Source organism: Bison bison, unplaced genomic scaffold, assembly GCF_000754665.1.
Source record: "Bison bison bison isolate TAMUID 2011002044 unplaced genomic scaffold, Bison_UMD1.0 scf7180017864213, whole genome shotgun sequence".
In the NCBI taxonomy this organism is placed as follows: Eukaryota; Metazoa; Chordata; class Mammalia; order Artiodactyla; family Bovidae; genus Bison; species Bison bison.
The window spans coordinates 4,422,310-4,441,889 of NW_011494785.1; the positions used below are offsets into that span (position 1 = coordinate 4,422,310).

The 19,580-nt window shown below is 45.0% G+C and overlaps 1 protein-coding gene across 8 annotated transcripts in view; it reads right to left on the reverse strand.

Moving 5' to 3' along the window:
• RAD52 (RAD52 homolog (S. cerevisiae)) overlaps nt 1–19,580 on the reverse strand; it is a 27,193-nt gene that overhangs the window by 6,219 nt on the left and 1,394 nt on the right. For 2 of the 8 annotated variants that reach the window (XM_010845031.1, XM_010845029.1), the window contains exons 2-7: nt 4,438–4,535; nt 3,345–3,446; nt 3,104–3,245; nt 2,944–3,011; nt 740–858; nt 32–107 (exon numbers count right to left, since the gene is read on the reverse strand). In XM_010845031.1, the coding sequence (XP_010843333.1) occupies nt 32–107; nt 740–858; nt 2,944–3,011; nt 3,104–3,245; nt 3,345–3,446; nt 4,438–4,518 (588 nt within the window). In that variant the 5' untranslated portion in view covers nt 4,519–4,535. Of the gene's footprint in view, nt 1–31; nt 108–739; nt 859–2,943; nt 3,012–3,103; nt 3,246–3,344; nt 3,447–4,437; nt 4,536–10,786; nt 10,858–19,580 lie in introns of all 8 variants that reach the window. The other 6 variants (XM_010845030.1, XM_010845034.1, XM_010845032.1 and 3 more) reach the window with 6 other exon arrangements.

The following is a 19,580-nucleotide window of genomic DNA, read 5'->3' on the forward strand; positions in this document are numbered from 1 at the left end:
GGATCAGTCACCATCCCCACTTCCAACGTACCTGGCGTGGAAGCTTGTTCAGTGACCTCAGATAGTCTTTGTCCAGAATACAGTTTCCAAGTGCATTCCCAAAACTTCTAAGGGTAAAACAGAGTGGAAGCGGGTTGAGAACACAGCAGTGAGCAGGACAGTCGCACGTCCCTGCCCCCAGAGCACAGGGTGTGAGTCAGTCGTTCACAAAGCCGGCTGGTCCTTCCCGCTGTGGAACACAAGCTCCAGGGCTAAGATCCCTTCCCAGGGACCGCCGCGACCCCCCAGTGCATAAGCACACGCGCTCAGGGCACAACCTTCACGACTAGACTTCTATAGTGAGAAGCTCAGATCCCCTACAGGCTGTGGCACTGCGAATTTTTAAAGCAAGTTTTATCTGTATTTTTTTCTGGTAATTCAATTCTCAAAGGCATCTTTAACCCCCAAAAAGATTAAAATCCTGCTCTGTGTAACTAAGTTAATTGTGTTGCACACACATAACAAAGAACTATGCAGGTGCGTTACAGACAACGAGGAAGCAACCTGTGGGCTCATGTGGAGGGCAGGGGTGGGGAAGGCAAAGTCCAGCACAGAACAGGCTCCTACCTCGTATTCCCCAAAGAGGGCCTTGGAGTAAGGATGCAGAAGGGAAAGACAGCAGGAAACGAGCCGTCTGGGGCTAAGGGTGAGGCGGGGGCGGGGCCGGGGACAGGTCTGAAAGCAGCCAGCGCCTGCCTACCTCAGCGCCCGCTTCAGCCCATCTGTTACTGCCTCCTTCCTGGCCTTTTCCAAGGACAAGGCTTTTGACTTGAGGCCCTCGCTGACACCGTAGCCCACATCTTCATGATACGAGCCATCCTGGGGGCAGAAAAGGTGTTCAGGCCCCACCGTGAGGGGTTAGAGCCCATCCCTCACAGCTCTCGTCATCAAGCAGCCACGCTCAGACTGGGCGACAGTCCTGCCGGGGCCGCCTCCTGGACTAGATCTGGACCCACAGGTGCCAGGGCTCAGTGTCAAGACAGTTCTCTCTCTCTCCCTCTTTACATAAGAAGGCACGTGTCTAAGCCAGCCCAGGTCTTACTAAGGTGCACTACCGCACAGGAGGAAAGCCTGTGGGGACGGACAGAGAGTGGGATAGACATATACACACTGCTGTACTTAAAATAACCAACAAGGCCATACTGTACAGCACAGGGAGCTCAGCACAACATTCTGTAATAACCTAAATGGGGCAGCAATTGGAAAAAGAACGATGCATGTATAACTGAGTCCCCTCTGCTCTACACCTGAAATTGACAACATTATTGGTCAACTATACTCCAATATGAAAAAGTTAAAAAAAGAAAAACCTTGGGGATACCAAGAAAAAGGAAAATTTGAAATATTATATATAACTGATTCTAATGACTGGCTAGCAAACCCTCTCACAAGTCAGGTGGAATATGCTTCTCGGCTTCCACCAAAAGTAAAGGTAGGCCTGATCAGATTGTCAGCTGACAGCCGAATATAACTTCTGATGGTAACACTGGGATTCTGAAATATAACTCAGAAACAAAGAAATGAATAGCACTATAATGAAACTCTTTCCAGTCCCAGCGAATGTGAATAAGGATTTCAATTTGTGTGTGTGTGCGCTCAGTCATGTCCAACTCTTTGTGACCCCATGGACCATAGCCCACCAGGCTCCTCTGTCCCTGGGACTTCCCAGGCAAGGATACTGGAGTGGGTTGCCATTTCCTTCTCCATGAGATCCTCCCGACCCAGGGATCGAACCTGTGTCTCTTGCATCTCCTGCATTGCGGGCGGGTTTCTTTACCACTGCGCCACCCGGGAAGCCCAAGGTTTTCAGTACTATTTACAAAAATAAGTCAGAGCAGAATTAATTCTAAATGTTTAGGAATAAGTAATATTAACTATAGATATATTAACAATAGAAAAAAACGCTTCATCCATCTTGTCAAGAAATGCATTTTCCATAAAATTTTATATTATGATGTAGTTTTGCTGTCTCTTCAAAATAAACACAATTGACTCTACTGTGTGTTAATAACACCTGTAATATTAATAGTAACTCAATCCAGAAGAAATGTTTTAATAGAGAGCCTTAAGATCACTGGAAATTTACTCCCCCCTCCAAATTTTTACACATACACAAACATACACGGCAGAGAAGTATAATAGTTATTAATAAAAGATGTTCCATCATATAATATAAGCCAGTAGGGGACTTCCCTGGTGGTGTGGTGGGTAAGAATCCGCCTGCCAATGCAGGGGACACGGGTTTGATTCCTGGTCCCGGAAGATGCCATGTGCCATGGAGCAACTAATCTGCTCGCCCGAGCCAGAGCCTGAGCCCACAGCCCCACTGCTGAGCCTGTGCTCCACGAGAGAAGCCACTGCGGTGAGAAGCCCAGGTGCTGTAACCCAGAGTAGCCCTGCTCACCGCAACCAGAGAAAAGCCCTTGCAAAGCAATGAAGATCCAATGCAGCCAAAAATAAACAAAGCATCACTTTGCATTATTTAAAAAAAAAAAGCCGGTGGAGAAATGGGATGGAAATATGTATTCAAGAAGAAACAATGTTAAATTTCTGATGACTAAAGAGTAACTTGCTCAAATAAAAAGTAGCTTGTATACATATTTTTAAAAATAGATGACAGTATGTCATCTTCTATGGTATTAATATATAGAATCCATTGGTACATTTTAAAAAGATGTAGCAGATTTATTTTAGAATGTAGAATTTTACAATATGCCAAAAAATGCACCCTTGCAACTGTTTGTCTATGTGGTGAAAATAGTCACTTAAAAATGTGCAGGAGAACAAGCTCCTCAAAATTCTCTCGGGCGCCTGAGTAAGGCCGAGTGAATGCACAGCCCACTCTGGCCCAGAGCCTCCGCGCCCGCTCTCTCTCCCGCCGCACGTCTCCTCCGTCACCCTCACCTTCAGCTGGACTCGCACAAACGCACAGACGCCCACGTAGAACTTGCCATTGTTAAGGTCAACAAAATCTAGGGTGGGAGAGACAGCCAGGTGAGGGCGTGCTGACCTGCCTCACCCGTGCTCCTCCTGCGGGACGGAGCACGCCCCCCCCGGCCCTCACCCGCGGCGCGTCCGGCGGGAGGCGGCAATGCCAGGAGGGCGCGCTCACCCACGTTCTGCTGTGTGATGGAGTGCGCCCAGCCGTTGTAGCCAAACATTTCATTGGCCAGATTAATGACCCTGTGACCCTCGATGTAACACACCTGGGAAAAATAAAGAAGACAAAACACCTTGTTAAAATTCCTCACCGTCCAACAGTCAGCATCACGGGCCCCCACTTTTCAGGCAGAAAATTTGCCTACCTTCTGGCCTCCTCCAGCCATGCGGCTACTGATGTACTCTGGGCCCAGCCTTTGCCTCAGGGCGTTCTGGATAGCCTGGTGTTCTTCCACTGTGTACTGGTACTGGAACCAGAAAGGGGAAACTGAACTGACATTTCTGCCAATCCTACGCTCAGACGTACTGAGGATCCCATGAGCTGCTGTTCATGTGGGTTGTCTATCAATACAAGGAAGTAAAACTTCACAGGCACACATTCCAGTAACTAGCAGAGCAGTGACATCAGCACATGCTATGCAGTCTCTGGAAAACTCCACCCTCACTCATGAAAGAATGAGGGTGAAAAAGGCAGAGTACTTTAGTAGTATTATGAAAATAACTTTGATTTCACAGGCTCTGGAAGGTCCTATGGACCCCAGGGTCACTGGACCACATTGGGAGAACCACTGCCTCAGACGTGACTACCATGTTACCACAACTCTCTCCAACCACAACCAAGAGACTAAGACTTCCCGTCTCAGAATCTCTCATGACCTTTATGTAGACGTGAAAGAGGAGAAAACAGGGCGGGAAGCCTTGCTTCCGTGTGCCCTCCAATTCAACCGTTTCCCGTCCTGCACACGGAGAACTGCACCGCTCTGTGATGAGATTTTCGACGCCTTGGTAGTTCGCCCCTGGCCCCATTCAAGTGGAACGATACACACAGATCTCTGCTAAGACAGACAGAATGTGGGTGGACAAAGCAAGAATCCCCCTTATATGCAAAGAGTATCTCCATAAACCCCAGAAACTTTGGATGCCTCCAAAAAGAGAGATCCAAGTGCCATGGGGACAGGAGTGACAGCAAACACTGAGACTTTTCACACAGAGTCTGCTCCACTTGGAATGTTATCGCATATGAAAATGCAACCTATTCAAAAACAATTTACATCTAAATGTAGCCCCCAGCACTGCTGAAGCTCCAATACACTCTCAGAGCTCAACAGAGATGCCCAAATGAAGTCTCTAGATGAAAATAACAGCTTACATGTATATAATGGTGCTGTACACACTGCTTCCCCAGACCGTCTTGGTTTTCACTTACCTCATACCTTCCAGGGAGGAGGACACACTCACCTGACCGAAGCATAACACGGGGCTGCCACCGGCAGGCCGGCTGTCGTGGCCTCCAAGGACTGCTTCCTCAGTCCCGGACATGCTGGTTCAGGTTGACTCTAAATAAACAGAAGAGCAAAACAGAGGTCTGAAAGAAGGCTAATGGTGAAAAGCAAGTCTCTGCTACAATCAGATGAAGTCACTTTCTCCACGGGCCTTAAACACAGGCCAGGGGCGCAGCTCCTCAGTGCCTGGCTGTCGCTGAATAGGCCTCTGAACCCCTCAGGGGCTGCTTCTACCTTTCTGCTGAGTTCTGCCAGCGTGGCGCTGCTACTAAAGGTGATTTTTGCAGTAAGAATATGGTATATGTTATAATTACAATGTTTGCAATAGAAAAAATCAAAACTACAAAAGCACGCTAGGGAAGAGCCAATAACCAGCTTACGATCACCAACTATATGAGCATCGTGACCCTGACCTCTGTGGGGTCAAAGAGGAAACATAAGCCACAGCAGCCGAACTGTCATGGACCATGATGCCATGAAGAGTCGTGTGGCACAGAAGACCCCGTGTCCACAAAGAACACAGCGCTGAGCACCCATGGTCCCCGCAGCTTCTTTATCTCCTGGGACCTTGCTCAGGCCGCACCCTAGACCAACTGACTCAGAAGCCAGCCCACCCAGCGATTCTGACATCAGCTCCAGGCTGAGAGCCAGTGTGTCAGATGGAGCCCACGCTAGTGCGCAGGCTGGCAGTGCACAGCCTTACCTCGGGAGGCCCCCCTGCTACCTGAGGCCCCGCCCTGCCGCACACCCAGCAGATTCCAAGTGGGGCCTCAGCGGACCTGTCCATGAATCTCTGCGTATAAATCCTCAGATTACCTACAGAGCCACAAATCTGTGACCATCAAGTAGTATATGATTCCACACATGGCATTACAGCACAGTGTTTAAGAGCTCACATTCCGAATGCTGACTTCTGGCTCCATCACCCCTGAGGTCTTGACCAAGAGAAGTCTCACATAAGCTCTCCAGTGACATTTCATCATCTGGAAGATGGAGATAACAATAGCGCCTACACTTTCTAGGAGTTCTGTAAAGATCAGTGTGAAACTGCATAAAACTGCATCAATGCAACTAGAGATGATCATACTTAAGTGAAGTCAGAAAGAGAAAGACAAACACCATATGATATCACTCACGTGTGGAACTTAAGACACAAACGAACCTATCTATGAAACAGAATCAGGAACAGAGAGAACTGACAGGTAGTTGCCAAGGCGGGGGTGGGGCGGAGAGTGGGAGGCTGGCGTTAGCAGGTGTAAGATTTTCCACAGACTGGATAACAACAGGCCCTACTGTACGGCACAGGGAACTATGTCCAACACCCTATGATAAACCATAAGGAAAAGGATACTTTAAAAGTGTATATATATGTATCAGTGAATCACCGTGCAGTACAGCAGTAATTCACACAACACTAAATCCACTACACTTCAGTTTTTAAAACCTGCCTTAGAAGGTGCCTGGCGCATATGAAGTATTAAATAAACGGTAACTATTGCTGAATGCTTGTTAATTTCTTTATGTACATTATGAAAATGCAGACAACTAAATGATCATAAAACGTTACCTTTCAGCTAAGAAATGATAAATTTATTTATAATCTTGCACTAAAAAGAGTGGCCTAGTCAATAATTAGTGTCTAAAATTGTTAAAAAACAGTGCAGTGAGAATATTATCAGAATGTAACGATAAATGCCAGAGAAGACACTTAAAAGGATGAAGCATCCCTGAGGAGTGGTGCCGGTGTGAACAACAGTGCAGCAAGGCTCGTCTTTTTAAAGATAAAAATTTCAGTGTTATTTCCTTTTCAAATACATACATGTATTACTTAAACAAAAATTTAAAAAGCAGGGGTCAGCAAACTTTTTCCATAAAGGGTCAGGAGTAAACGTGTTAGGTGTGACAGGTTCTACAGTCTCTGTCACTGCTTCACTTTGACACTGCAGCATGACAGCAGCCCTTGTTGGGTCATGGTGGAGAGTTCTGACAAAACGTGGTCCGCAGGAGAAGGGAATGGCAAACCACTCCAGTATTCTTGCCTTGAGAACCCCATGAACACTATGCAATGGCAAAAAGATATGAAACTGAAAGTTGAGCTTCCCAAGTCAGTAGTGTCCAATATGCTACTGGGAAGAGCAAAGACAAAGCTCCAGAAAGAATGAAGACATTGAGCCAAAATGGAAAGGACGCCCAGTTGTGGATGTGTCTGGTGATGAAAGTAAAATCTGATGCGGTAAAGAACAAGATTGCATGGGAACCTGGAATGTTAGGTCCTTAAATCAAGGTAAACTGGATGTGGTCAAACGAGATGCTAAGAGTGAACATCGACATTTTAGGAATTAGTGAACTAACATGGACGAGAATGGGAGAATTTAATTCAGCTGACCATCAGCAAGAATCCCTTAGAAGAAATGGAGTAGCCCTCAGTGTCAACCAGAGTCCGAAATGCAGTACCTGGGTGCAATCTCAAAAGCGACAGAATGATTTTGGTTTGTTTCCAAGGCAAAACAACTCAACATCACAGTAATCCAGGTCTATGTCCGAACCACTAATGCCAAAGAAGCTGAAGTTGAACAGTTCTATGAAGACCTACAAGACCTTCTAGAACTAACACCAAAAAGAAGATGCCCTTTTCATCACAGGGGACTGGAATGTAAAGTAGGAAGTCAAGAGATACCTGGAGTAACAGGCAAGTTTGGCTTTGGAGTACAAAATGAAGCAGGGTATTTCCTCTACAGAGGAAAACAGTACAATGGGAAAGACTAGAAATCTCTCCAAGAAAATTAGAGATTCCAAGGGAACATTTCATGCAAAGATGGGCACAATAAAGGACAGAAACTGCAAGGATCTAATAGAAGCAGAAGAGATTGAGAAGAGGTGGCAAGGAGACACAGAAAAACTGTATAAAAAGTGTCTTAATGACCCAGATAACCATGATGGTGTGATCACTCACCTAGAGCCAGACATCCTGGAGTGCGAAGTCAAGTGAGCCTCAGGAAGCATAACTGTGAACAAAGCTAATGGAGGTGATGGAATTCTAGCTGAGCTATTTCAAATCCTAAAAGATAATGCTGTGAAAGTGCTGCACTCAATATGCCAACAAACTTGGAAAACTTGGCAGTGGCCACAGGACTGGAAAAGGTCAGTTTTCATTCCAATCCCAAAGAAAGGCGGTGACAAAGAATGTTCAAACTACTGCACAACTGCACTCATTTCACAAGCTAGCAAGGTAATGCTCAAAATTCTCCAAGCTAGGCTTCAACAATATGCGAACCGAGAACTTCCACATGTACAAGCTGGATTTAGAAAATGCAGAGGAACCAGAGATCAAATTGCTAACATCCACTGGATCATAGAAAAAGCAAGGAAATTCCAGAAAAACATCTACTTCTGCTTCATTGACTACACTAAAGCCTTTACTATGTGGACCACAACAAACTGTGGAAAATTCTTCAAGAGATGGGGATACCTGATCACCTTACCTGCCTCCTGAGAAACCTCAAGTCAAGAAACAACAGTTAGAACCAGACATGGAACAACATACTGGTTCAAAATTTGGGAAAGGAGTACATCAAGGCTGTGTATTGTCACCCTGCTTATTTAACTTATATGCAGAGCACATCAGGTGAAATGCTGGGCTGGATGACTCACAAGCTGGAATCAAGATTCCTGGGACAAATATCAACAACCTCAGATATGGAGATGATACCACTCTAATGGCAGAAAGTGAAGAGGAACTAAAGAGCTTCTTGATGAAGGTGAAAGAGGAGAGTGAAAAAGCTGACTTAAAACTCAACATTCCCTGGAGAAGGAAATGGCAACCTACTCCAGTATTCTTGCCTGGAAACTTTCCATGGACAGAGGAGCCTGGTGAGCTACAGTCCCTGGGGTCGCAAGAGTCAGACATAACTTAGCAACTAAACCACTATAAAAAAATGATCAGTGCTGCCATAAGCTGGGGCAGGAGGCACAACAGGGCAAACGGGGAGTAACTGCTATTGGACACAGGGTTACTTTTCAGGATGATGAAAATGTTCTAAAACCGATGATGGTGATAGTTCACAAGTGTGCAAATATAAAAGCTATTGAATTATATACTTAAAGTGGGTGAATTGTATGGGTGAACGTCAATAAAGCTGTTAAAAAAAAAAAACACTCAACATTCAAAAAACAAATCATGGCATCCAGTCCCATCACTTCATGGCAAACAGATGGGGCAACAGTGGAAACAGTGACAGACTTGATTTTCCTGGGCTCCAAAATCACTAGGACAGTGACTGCAGCCATGAAGTTAAAAGACGCTTGCTCCTTGGAAGGAAAGCTATGGAAACCTAGACAGCATATTAAAAAGGAGAGGCATCACTTTGCCAACAAAGGTCCATATAATCAAAGCTATGGTTTTTCCAGTAGTCATATATGGATGTGAGAATTGAGTCATAAAGAAGGCTGAGCAATGAAGAACTGATGCTTTCGAACTGTGGCACTGGAGACGACCTTTGAGAGTCCCTTGGACTGCAAGAAGATCCAACCAGTCAGGAAGGAAATCAGTCCTGAATATTCATTGGAAGGCCTGATGCTGAAGCTACAGTACTTTGGACACTTGATGTGAAGAGCTGACTCATTGGAAAAGACCCTGATGCTGGGAAAGACTGAAGGCAGGAGGAGAAGGGGATGACAGAGGATGAGATGGTTGGATGGCATCATTGATTCAATGGACATGAGTCTGAGCAAGCTCTGGGAGATGAAGGACAGGGAATGGTGGGCTGCAGAGCATGGGGTTGCAGAGTCGGACATGACTTAGTGAGTGAACAAAAAGCCACTGCTGCTGCTGCTGCTAAGTCACTTCAGTCATGTCCGACTCTGTGCGACCCCATAGACGGCAGCCCACAGGCTCTCCCGTCCCTGGGATTCTCCAGGCAAGAACACTGGAGTGGGTTGCCATTTCCTTCTCCAATGCATGCAAGTGAAAAGTGAAAGTGAAGTGGCTCAGTTGTGCCTGACTCTTAGCGACCCCATGGGCTGCAGCGCACCAGGTTCCTCCGTCCATGGGATTTTCCAGGCAAGAGTACTGGAGCGGGGTGCCACTGCCTTCTCCCAAAAAGCCACTAACAATATGCAAATGAATGAGTGTGGTTGTGTCCCAATAAAACTTTATTACACAAATGAACTTCTTTACAAAACAGAAACAGATTCACATAACAGACTTTTAGAACAAACATATGGTTGGGGTGGAAGGGTAGAGGAAAGGGATAGATTGGGAGTGACATGTACTCGCTGCTACACTGATAGGTATCTATTAAAACAGAAAACCAACAAGGACCAGTTACTGTACAGCACAGGGAATGTTACTCAAAATTCTGTAATAACCTAAATGGTACAGAATTTGAAAAAGAACAAATACATGTATATGTATAACTGAATCTCTTTGCTGTCCACCTAAAACTAACACAATATTGTAAATCAACTATGCTCTAATATAAAAATTTTAAAAAACAATGAAAACCAAAAAGAAAGAAACAAAAACGTAACTACAGAAGGGTGGCAGCTGCGGCCTGCAGGTCAGCAACCATCCCCAGTGGCAAAGCAAAATACGAGGGTCAGAGTCTGACGCGGGTCAGGACTGAGCTCCAAGGGCTTAAACAGGACACTTCCTTAACCTCTCTGGGCCCCAATTTTCTCATCTGCAAAGGGAACATTAATAAGACCACTCTCAAAAATGTACCCTATTAAATGATGTGGCAATAACAGCATAATCATGATCCTACCAGACTTTTTTGCGGAAACTGCTAGGATGATGATTCAAACAAAATGCAAAGGATCTAAACTAACCAAATCAAATTTGAAAACCAAAGAAGTTGCTGACCTACACTGCATGACTTTAAGACTTACTATAATTAAAACACTGTGGGGATGGTGGGGAGCTTCCCTATTAGCTCAGTGGTAAAGAATCTGCCTGCCAATACAGGAGACACGGGTTTGATCCCTGATCTGGGAAGATCCCACATGCCATACAGTAACTAAGCCTGTGGCCCCCAACTATTGAGCCTGTGCTGCAGAGCCTGGGAGCCCCAACTACTGAAGTCCACATGCGCTAGCCTGTGCTCCCCAACAAGAGAAGCTACCACAGCGAGAAGCCTGCGCACCGAAACAGAGAGCCCCACTCACAACTAGAGACAGGCGGGGCAGCAGCGAAGGCCAGCACAGTCAAAAGCAGCTAACAATGTGAAACACAAAACAAAACAGCAAAAAGCAGCGGTGAGGACGAAACACTGGAGCAGAAGAAGGGTCCAGAAATCAGCCGCCACCTGAATCCCAACAGAGGCTCCAGTGCAGCACAATGGCATTTTCAACACGTGACGCTGGAACAACTGGAGATCTGTACGGGAAGAACATTTAATATTTTTCACAAAATAATTTTTACATCATTCACAAAAACTGGAGATGGATTTTAGCCTAGACATAAAAGCTAAAACTAAAACTTCTACAGGAAAATACAGAAGTATATCTTCACAACCTGGAGGTAGCCAAGATTTCTTACTTATGACCTAGAAACCCATAATTATTAAAGGAAAAAAAAAGGCAAATATGACTACATCAAAATGTAAAACTCTACTTATCAAAACAACTCTTAAGAAAATGAATGGGCAACTGCAAAGACTGATATCCAGGATATAAAAAGGACATATAAAGAACCCCTACAACTCAAAAATAAAAAGACAATTAACCCAGTTTTAAATGGGCAAAAGATTTGTGCAGGCACTTCACAAAGGAAGATATAAAATGTCAATAAACACGGGAGAAAGTGCTCAGCATTGTTCGGAATCGAGGACTAAAATTAAAACCAACCATGATGACACACCACTTTCCACCCACTAGAATGGCTAAAAATAAAGGCTGACAACACCAAAAGTTGGCAAGGATGTGAAGCAGCCAGAACGCTCATGCACCACTGACGGCTGTAAACACAGGGTACTCTTCACGGAAAAAGAACGGCTTGAAGATGAAGCCAAGCATCCCAGGGGGCAGAGCAGCAGCGACAAAGGACTGGTTCCAGCCCTTGAACCCCAGTGGTTCTTTACAAACCCTGGACATCAGTGCTTTGTCAAACAGGTGTCAGAGCCTGTTCATTTGTAGAGTTACCTTAAATGAGAAGTTTTCACTTTCGATGTTATCCAAACTATTCTTTTTTTAAGAGGTTGTTGCTTTCTGAGTCTAACCTTTGCACCATTCCAGATTATGAAGCTATTTTTTTAATGTTTTCTTCTAGACGCTTTGTGGTTTTATAATTTTGCAAACAAATCTGATAACTTCTTTAGAAATTAAACATGAATTTTCCACATGACCCAAGAATTGTCTTCTGATAGGTATTTTCCCAAAGAAATAAAAACATATGACAAAAAAAAAAAAAAGGCTCTGGGGGCTGGTAGGTAAGAGCCGGAACTAGGTACAGTGGTTGTAAGCAAGAAATTGATGAACTCAAGTGATATTAAGAAGAAAAAGAGTACATCGAGGCTGTATACTGTCACTCTCCTTATTTAACGTATATGCAGAGTACATCATGAGAAATGCCAGGCTGGATGACGCACAAGCTGGAATCAAGATTGCCAGGAGAAATATCAACAACCTCAGATATGCAAATGACACCACCCTTATGTCAGAAAGCAAAGAGGAACTAAGAGCCTCTTGATGAAAGTGAGAGAGGAGAGTAAAAAAGCTGGCTTAGAACTCAACATTCAAAAAACAAAGATCATAGCATTGGGTCCCATCACTACATGGCAGACAGATGGGGAAACAATGGAAACAGTGACAAGACTTTATTTTCTTGGGCTCCAACATCACTGCAGATGGTGACTGCAACCATGAAATTAAAAGATGTTTGCTCCTTGGAAGAAAAGCTATGACCAACCTAGCAGCATATTAAAAAGGAGAGACATTACTTTGCCAACAAAGGTCTGTCTAGTCAAAGCTATGATTTTTCTAGTAGTCATGTATGGATGTGAGAGTCGGACTATAAAGAAAACTGAGTGCCGAAGAATTGATGCTTTTGAACTGTGGTGTTGGAGAAGACCCTTGAGAGTCCCTTGGACTGCAAGGAGATCAAATCAGTCAATCCTAAAGGAAATCAATCTTGAATATTCATTGGAAGGACTGATGCTGAAGCTGAAACTCCAATACTTTGGCCACCTGATGTGAAGAACTGACTCAGTGGAAAAGACCCTGATACTGGGGAAGATTGAAGGCAGGAAGAGAAGGGGACAACAGAGCACTGGATGGTTGGATGGCATCACTGACTCGATGGACATGAGTTTGAGCAAGCTCCAGGAGCTGGTGATAAGACAGGGAAGCCTGGCGTGCTGCAGTCTGGGGGGTCGCAAAGAGTCAGACTGAGTGACTGAACTGAGAAGATAAGTAAGATTGCCCCCAATGCCTTTATTCTTATCTATTTCCTTCTCACCTAAAAGCACTTCTAATTAGTGGTGGAGGGCAGAAGGAAGGTGGGAAGGAGACATGCCACATAAGGATGGCTTTCTCTTTTGTCTGGGCTTCCCACATGGCTCAGTGGTGAAGACTCCACCTACCAATGCAGGAGACGCAGGAGACTCAGGTTCGATCCCTGGGCCGGAAAGATCCCGGAGGAAGGAAATGACAACCCACTCCAGTATTCCTGCCTGCGAAATCCCATGGACAGAGAAGCCTGGCAGGCTACAGTGCATGGAGTCACAAAGAGTCAGACATGACTGAGTGACTGAGCCCACTCTCTTGTCTGACCTCTTCTCATCTTTATTAAAGACAAGACAGGGCATTATTGAAACAAAGCAGGGCCCTATGGTCCTTGCTCCCCACCATGTCCTCTGCCTGACTTTTGTCTATGGAAAACTTTAATCAAAAACTAAGTTTAATCAGAAAAGTGAAAAATGAGGAAACAAAGGAAAACAGTAAAAGGAGACTAAATAATAATAATGTAGTCCTTAAGCACAAAGAGCTTTATAGTTCTTTTTCAAGGGCTATAGATATTATTCTGAGCCATATCCTACAAGCTGTCTTACAGATACTAAAACACCAGGTAGAGAAGTTACCTACATGATGACCAGACTGTACCCAGGACATGCGCTGCCACAATCCTGAGAACTGACCGCAAAGAAATGGGAACAAGTGGATCCTGGAATTGTACCCAAAACAGTCAAGATGGTGCTGGTCAGACCACTGATGACCGACTGAAGACGACTGTCAGAGCGGACTGTGCTGTTTCTACATGTAGACCCCCCAACAACTCTGTCTATAAAAGCTCTCACCCCCTGCTTATGTGCCGGGGGCAGGGGGGATGGCCTTCAGACAGATGTCCTCCACTGCCCGGCACAGTTGCCGGCATCTGAAATAAAGCAAGCTTTCCACCAAACCTGGCCTGTTTACTGACCTTTTGAGTGATGAGCAGCCAAACCCCACCTTCCACACCCTTTCAGTAACAGATTTTGGTGCAAATTCGGGGCTGGCTCCTGTGCTTTCACGGCACCGGGCTCTCCTGGGTCTTCCAGAGGAGAGCTGTGGCCATGACGCTGTATCCACCTGTCCGTGGTGAATGAGCCCAAGTAGGGCATTTGGGGGATATTCAGCAGCTGCCAAAACCTTTTGCTTTGAGGATCCTCCCTCTGCTCAGCACTGGCTGCCAATGTACACTTTTCCTTGGTGGAATAAAAACTTACATTTGGGACAAGATGATGAGCCCTAAGACCAGGGAAGTCCACCGGTGTGCACACAGGCAAACTTCCCATTTGTGAGTGCTAGTAACTCAGACGGAAAAGCATCTGCCTGCAATGCAGGAGACCTGGGTTCGATCCCTGGGTCGGGAAGATCCTCTGGAGAAGAAAATGGCAACCCACTCCAGTATTTCTTGCCTGGAGAATCCCATGGACAGAGGAGTCTGGTGGACTACGGTCCATGGGGCTGCAGAGTTGGACACGACTGAGCAACTAACATGCACAGTGCTACGTGGGTGTTCTTGACGTTCTGGGGAAGTGTTTGTTTGTGACTCCGTACTGGTCACCCTTGAAGAGGGTTTATGACAGATCTGTCAATTGGTGTGTGAGCGTGTATTCCATCTGTGTGACTGGTATTCTTGTTGCCTTATGTAAAATGGAAATTCAGGTTCAATTCATTAAGAAAAATTTTAGCTGGAAAATTATGACTAAAGAAAGATGATTTTTTTTTTTTGGACCATGTATGGCAACAGAATTCTTTAGACTCCAGAGAAGAGAGGTTAAAATGGAACTCTTAAAATTCAAAAAAAGCCAGTTCTCTTTACATATACAGTTAGGAAAAGCTGGCTTGATAAAATGCTTTTTTTCAGACCCTGAGGAAACAAAAATAAGCCTAGGGAAAAATTTGAGATTAACACTTATCATGTCCCTGAAATACAAACATAGTCCATGTTGCTTGGAACTCCAGCCTTGGATTAACTGTGAAACTTCAAGCTAAGAAAAAAAAAAAGGAAAAAAACCTTTTAAAATTGAGTATGTAAATTTGGCTATTCTATTATCCATAAACTGGTAAGATTAACTGCAATGCCTAATTCATAAAATGTAAAAAGATAAAACAGTGAGATCTCTGTTTGGATGTTTGCATGTCTCAGTATGTGTTTTTGTCTTTGGATGATATTGCTGAGGTTAATTTGTAAAGAAGCTCTACTTAATTGGTTTAAAAAAATATAAGTGCTTACAAATCAAACAAATCTAAATTTACCTACTTTTGTCTTCTTATAAAACCAAGAGGAAAACTAAAGATGTTTGGGTTTATTAAACATACATGTACTATTAAAAAAATTATGCTATTAAAAGTGTATGTTTTTTGAGGTTATGGAGTATGTTCCTACATTTGCCAATCAGAAAATGCTGGTATAACATTTCAATTACCTGTTTCTTGGTTTTGTTATGGTTTCCAGGGTTAAAAACTGTGATGTGTAAAAATAATAAGGAAAGCATTCGGTATGTAAAAACAAGTAAGACAACGTGTTGTTGGCAAAAAAAAGGCATACAAAAATATTTTTATTGAAAAAAATGATGGTAATAATTTTGTCCTACAGCTGTTTCTCAATGGGGAAAATATAGGACAAATTTATTCAAATCCAAAAATGATAAAAGGTTTATTAAAAATTTTTTTGAAAAAAATTTACGTTGTAAGATTAAGATTAGACTAAATATAATTAGGTATATAAATTTTGCTATTAACAGTAAACTACAAGACTTAACTTTCCTTTTCTTCCCCTCTGTTAAAAAAGCAAAGTTCTCCTGGAATATTGATCTGATTTTGGTTAACAGACACTCAATAGAAAGTAATTGCTTTGTTTCTAATGATACTTTCGACACTAATGTTCAGGATGGAAAAACTGTCTAGTAATGTTGTCACAAAATCACTGCAGATGGTGACCACAGCCATGAAATTAAAAGCTGCCTGCTCCTTGGAAGAAAAGTTATGACCAACCAAGACAGCTTATTAAAAAGGAGAGACATTACTTTGCCAACAAAGGTCTGTCTAGTCAAAGCTATGGTTTTTCCAGTAGTCACGTATGGATGTGAGAGTTGGACTATAAAGAAAGCTGAGCACCAAAGAATGGATGCTTTTGAGCTGTGGTGTTGGAGAAGACCCTTGAGAGTCCCTTGGACTGCAAGGAGATCCAACCAGTCCATCCTAAAGGAAATCAGTCCTGAATATTCATTGGAAGGACTGATGTAGAAGCTGAAACTCCAATACTTTGTCCACCTGAGGCAAAGAACTGACTCATTTGAAAAGACCGTGATGCTGGGAAAGATTGAAGGCGGGAGGAGAAGGGGACGACAGAGGATAAGATGGTTGGATGGCGTCACGGACTCAATGGACATGAGTTTGAGTAAACTCCAGGAGTTGGTGATGGACAGGGAATCCTGGCGAGCTGCAGTCCAAGGGGTCACAAAGAGTCGGACACGACTGAGTGACTGAACTGAACGTTGTCACAGGGTATAACTACTCATGATGTGTAGGACTGCTGGCTTTAAGTTTAATGCTTAAAGGGGTTGGGGAATTGCCCCCCACCCATGTCCTCTGCTTGCTTTTTGTCTGTGGAAAATTCCAAAGAATGAGTTTAATCAGAAAAGTGAAAAATGTGGAAACAAAGGAAAACAGTTGAAGGAGACTAAATAATAACGTAGTCATGAAGCGTAGTCAAGGACCTTTAGTTTTTTCTCAAGGACTATAGGTAATACCTTGAACCGTATCCTATGAGCTGTCTTACAGATACTAAAACAACAGGTGGAGAAGTTAACTACTTGATGGCCATAACTACTTTATGGCCAGACTGAACCCAGGACTTAAGCTGCCACAATTCTGAGAACTAACTGCAAAGAAATGGGAAGAAGTGCACCCCAGAACTGAGGATTAATTGTGCCTAAAACCACCAAGATGATGCTAGGAAGACCAGTGAGGACCAATCTGAAGATGACTAAGAGATGACTGTGCTGTTTCTGCATGTAGCCCGCACCGCTCCCCCTCCAGCTCTAGCTATAAAAGCTCTCATCCCTTGCTTGTGGGGACAGAGGGTGCAGAGTCAGTCTTTGGACAGATGTCCACCACACTCCCCCTCAGTTGCCAGCATCTGAAACAAAGCAAACTTTCCTTTCCAGCAACCTGGCCTGTTTATTGGCTTTTGAATGGTGAGCAGATGGACCTCCTGTCACACACACCGTTCCGGTAGTGTTATCATGAATGAGCCACTTTTCAAAGCTTAAAACTTTAGTTTGTAAACATGGGGGAGCAGTGGAAATTCTAAGTTGAGAATTATACAATATTTTCACCTGGAAACGTTCCTTGTCATCAGTGAATAACTGCAGGAGAGCACAGTTGGAGTCTACATTACAACAGTCAGCAGAGGAAAACGACAGAGGCTCAACCTAAGTGACAGCCACAGATGACAAGCATGATGGATTCTGTATGTGCGTCACTGAGGCAGAGCTGACCAAGCTCAGTAATCAGTGAAGTGCTGACTATGAGGATAAAGACCAACAAGACTAGATACCAAAATTCTTTATTTTATTTTCACTTATGTACATGCTGCTCGCATGCTTGTAAAACTTTTCTTAAATTTAGCAAGAGTAGAAAAACCATTATTTAAGAAGAAAAAAGATATCAAAATGTCCTCTCTTCCTTGAAACCTGACACACCTCACTACACTCTGAACAGAATGAATCCTAAATTCCCACAGCATTTAGACAGACATCACAGCACATGGGTTTCCAAGGTAGCTCAGCGATAAAGAACTGGCCTGCCAATGCAGGAGACGCAAGACACATGGGTTCCATCCCTGGGTCAGCAAGATCCCCTGGAGGAGGAAATAGCACCCCACTCTAGTATCCCTGTCTGGAGAATCCCATGGACAGGCGGCCTGGCGGGCCACAGAGTCAAACACGACTGCACGCAGCACAGGTAACACTATAATCCACGCTACTGCTGAGAACACAGGGGCCGTATACTAACTACTGACTGGATCTCTAGGACTTAGCACAGTCCCTACCCTACTTGTAGAATAAAGAGAATGGTAGCTTTATTTTAGCTCTTCTCCACTTCAAAACTGCCAGGGCTTTATTAAAAATGAATACCATGAGTGGAAAAATGTTAGAAGCCACAGAAATTGAATAAATATCCCCACAGAGCTTTCTGAGTAATTAAACTGATCACAGAGTCCACTCTCACTGTTGGTGGTGATCTGTTCCACAGGTAATCTGAGCACTGACTGATCCTAGACCCAGCCACTGATCCTGCAGAAGCACGGTTAGGTATCCACCAGTGCGAGCCTCCAGTTGCTTCATTTCCATCAACCAGTCAGTACAAAGCCTTGCTTTGCATGTTTCAATTAAAGGCAGCCTATATAAGACACAGTGTTGGTTCCTTAACACTGAACTCACAGTGGACAGCACCTAACTCACACCTGAACAAAGCTCATCGGAAACACGCCTGCCTTTCTGCATCAACAAGTTTGGAGGACCTTCTAGACAGGGATGGACTTGGGAAGGCGTTATACTAAGTGAAGTAAGTCAGAGTGAGAACGATGAACACCGTGTGATGTCACTCACAGGTGGAACTGAAACAACACAACAAACTAGTCAACAAAAGAGAAGCGGACTCACTAGTGAGCTCAGCGGTGGTGCCAGTGCGGGAGGGAAGGATGGAGGGGCAGGGCAGGGGTAGTGGGAAAACGAGGGTTGTCACACAACCTTATGCGCACGATGTCGTGCGAGCGAAACTGGAAAATTGTAAAGAATTACAGAATTTAAAGAATCTTCCAATTTTTAAAAGATGTGCTAAAGAAACAGTGGAGTCACGAATAAAAAGCGTAAACTGTGGCCTGAAGGACAACGAGGCCGCTGGTTTACAGTCTGAAACAAGCTGGCAGAGGTGCGGCCTGCCGGACTTCGGCAGGGACAGCGCGAGGGTCACCCAGCACACCGGCCAGGCGCCCTGAGGGCTGGTTCTGTTCGGGGACCGGTCCGTGAACACACAAAACACGGAAGGCGCGCTAGGTCTGCTCGGAGATGAGCTCCCCCGTCCCCCGGCTCTGCTACATCATCCGTCCGCTCGTGTCCAGCCCACCCGGTGCCCAACACTGGACGGCCGGCCTGGCGGCGTCTCCAGCGAGCCCCGCACACGAAGGCTGCTCTGCTCGTGACCGCCAAGGGTCCAGGAGTGCTGTACTGAGAACAGAAAACTGTACAAACCTTCCCGAAACAACCAGACCCGAGGCCGCCCAAACGCCTGACCCGGGCCCGGAGCTCCAGGTTGGGGGAGAATTTAGATTTCAGAAGTTTGTGCCTCGGTCTGTGAGTCCCCGGGAGGAACAGACCTTAAACGGGCTGGGAGACCAGAAAGCGCAAAAGCCCAAACGCCCATCAGTTAACGGAGAAAAAGCAAGGCCCCCCCTAGACGAAACGCCGCCCAGCGGCCGCGCACCGAAGAGCGCCGACCCGGGCCGGACCAGGTGAGCCGCGTCCGCTAACTAGCTCGCGGGGCTCTGGGCGACCCCCAGGCTCCGCACCAGCGGCGACCGCGGCCCGGCCCGGCGAACGCGCCGCAGCCACG